Source organism: Poecilia reticulata, linkage group LG8, assembly GCF_000633615.1.
Source record: "Poecilia reticulata strain Guanapo linkage group LG8, Guppy_female_1.0+MT, whole genome shotgun sequence".
NCBI lineage: Eukaryota > Metazoa > Chordata > Actinopteri > Cyprinodontiformes > Poeciliidae > Poecilia > Poecilia reticulata.
Window position 1 is genome coordinate 7,964,488 of NC_024338.1, and position 1,374 is coordinate 7,965,861.

Sequence of the window (1,374 nt, forward strand, 5' to 3'; positions counted from 1 at the left end):
AAAACCAAGCGGAAACCCGGTTGAGCGGCAGCTTAAATCTGAAAGTGGAGGAAAGCGTGGAGAGCTTCCGACGGGTCTCGTCCGCCGCACCTTGCTGAGCCAGTTYCCGGACGGGCCGGGCGGCACGGAGATGCTGGAGCGCAGGTAGCTGCTGGAGCGGTCGCAGTGAGACAGGCAGGCCGCCACGCCGTCCCCCTTCAGAGGAGACAGGCTCGTCTGGACCACCTTGCAGAGCAGCAGAACGGCTTTGGGCAGCGGGTGGCTGGAACAGGAGAGGAGGCCAACACGTTAGGAGGTTTCACCGGAGCGCGAGAAATGACCGCGAGGAACGAGAAGATTACTTGGAGACAATTTTCAACGGCTGAATAAACTTTCCAAACATTTAAGACTGGAGCTGGAAGGCACTTTAAATATCCAAAATAATTAAACAACACAACGAAACAATAAAATTACAAAGTTTTTGGCTGCAACTAACCATTATTTCAGTTATTCTGATGATTAATCTGATAAAATTGACACATCCTGCTGATTTCTAATACTCACTCAAGAATGAGCAGAGCTCTCGGCATCCGCTCCGCTTCTGCCAACAGGGACCTCACTGCGACATCATCGCCCTGCAGCCAATGAACAGCCGCCTTCAGCACCAGAGCCCACCAGCGGCTCACCGGGTCGCCCACTGGCCACGAGGAAACCGACGGGGGAACATTAAAGGAAGCACACGGGCAACACAGTCATGTTCCTGCTGCATCGTCCAAGAAAATATTCAATGTGGTTCTTTGTAAGGAGTTTCTTTGGATGTTGCTCAAACCTGGAATGGCGGTGTGAGAGGGAGGAGTCGTGAAKGGGGTGGGTGGAGAAGGAGAGTCCTCTGTGCAGCTGTTCAGCAACTCCAGGAACTCCAGAGCATTGGAGAATTCACTGGGGAAAAATAAATAAATAAATAAAATCAGATTATACACAACAAATAATTCACGTGATTATCGCCCGAGCCCCGCTGGCAGAGAGKCGTCAGCTCTCTCTTTCTCACCCCAAGTTGTTCTTGCAGCCGCCTGCGTCGGCGTYGCTCTGCGGCTGGATGAGGGTGTGAACAGCTCTTTCCAGAAGCTTCCTGCAGAAGCAGCGGTGCAGCTGGGCGACGGGGTCGGCTGCCAAACCAAACGATACCAAAACAGAAACGGGTGAGTAGAGAAGCAAGACGTCAAAGAGGCGTAAAGAACGAGACGCGAAGGAACAAACCCGGGTCTCTTTGAGAAGTAAACACTTCATCGCTGCTGTTCGACTTCACCGACCAATCACAGCTCAGGAAGAACTGCCGGCCGAGCGGCGTGAAGAGCCAGCGCAGGCAGTCGGGGATCTGCTTGGTCTCCGACTGGT

General features: G+C 53.0%; 1 protein-coding gene across 1 annotated transcript in view; it reads right to left on the reverse strand.

The window, feature by feature from the left end:
• srebf2 (sterol regulatory element binding transcription factor 2) overlaps positions 1-1,374 on the reverse strand; it is a 17,186-nt gene that overhangs the window by 2,408 nt on the left and 13,404 nt on the right. Inside the window, exons 10-14 of the mRNA XM_017306105.1 lie at positions 1,237-1,369; positions 1,028-1,145; positions 809-918; positions 544-676; positions 91-262 (exon numbers count right to left, since the gene is read on the reverse strand). Of these exons, the coding sequence (XP_017161594.1) occupies positions 91-262; positions 544-676; positions 809-918; positions 1,028-1,145; positions 1,237-1,369 (666 nt within the window). The remainder of the gene's footprint in view (positions 1-90; positions 263-543; positions 677-808; positions 919-1,027; positions 1,146-1,236; positions 1,370-1,374) is intronic.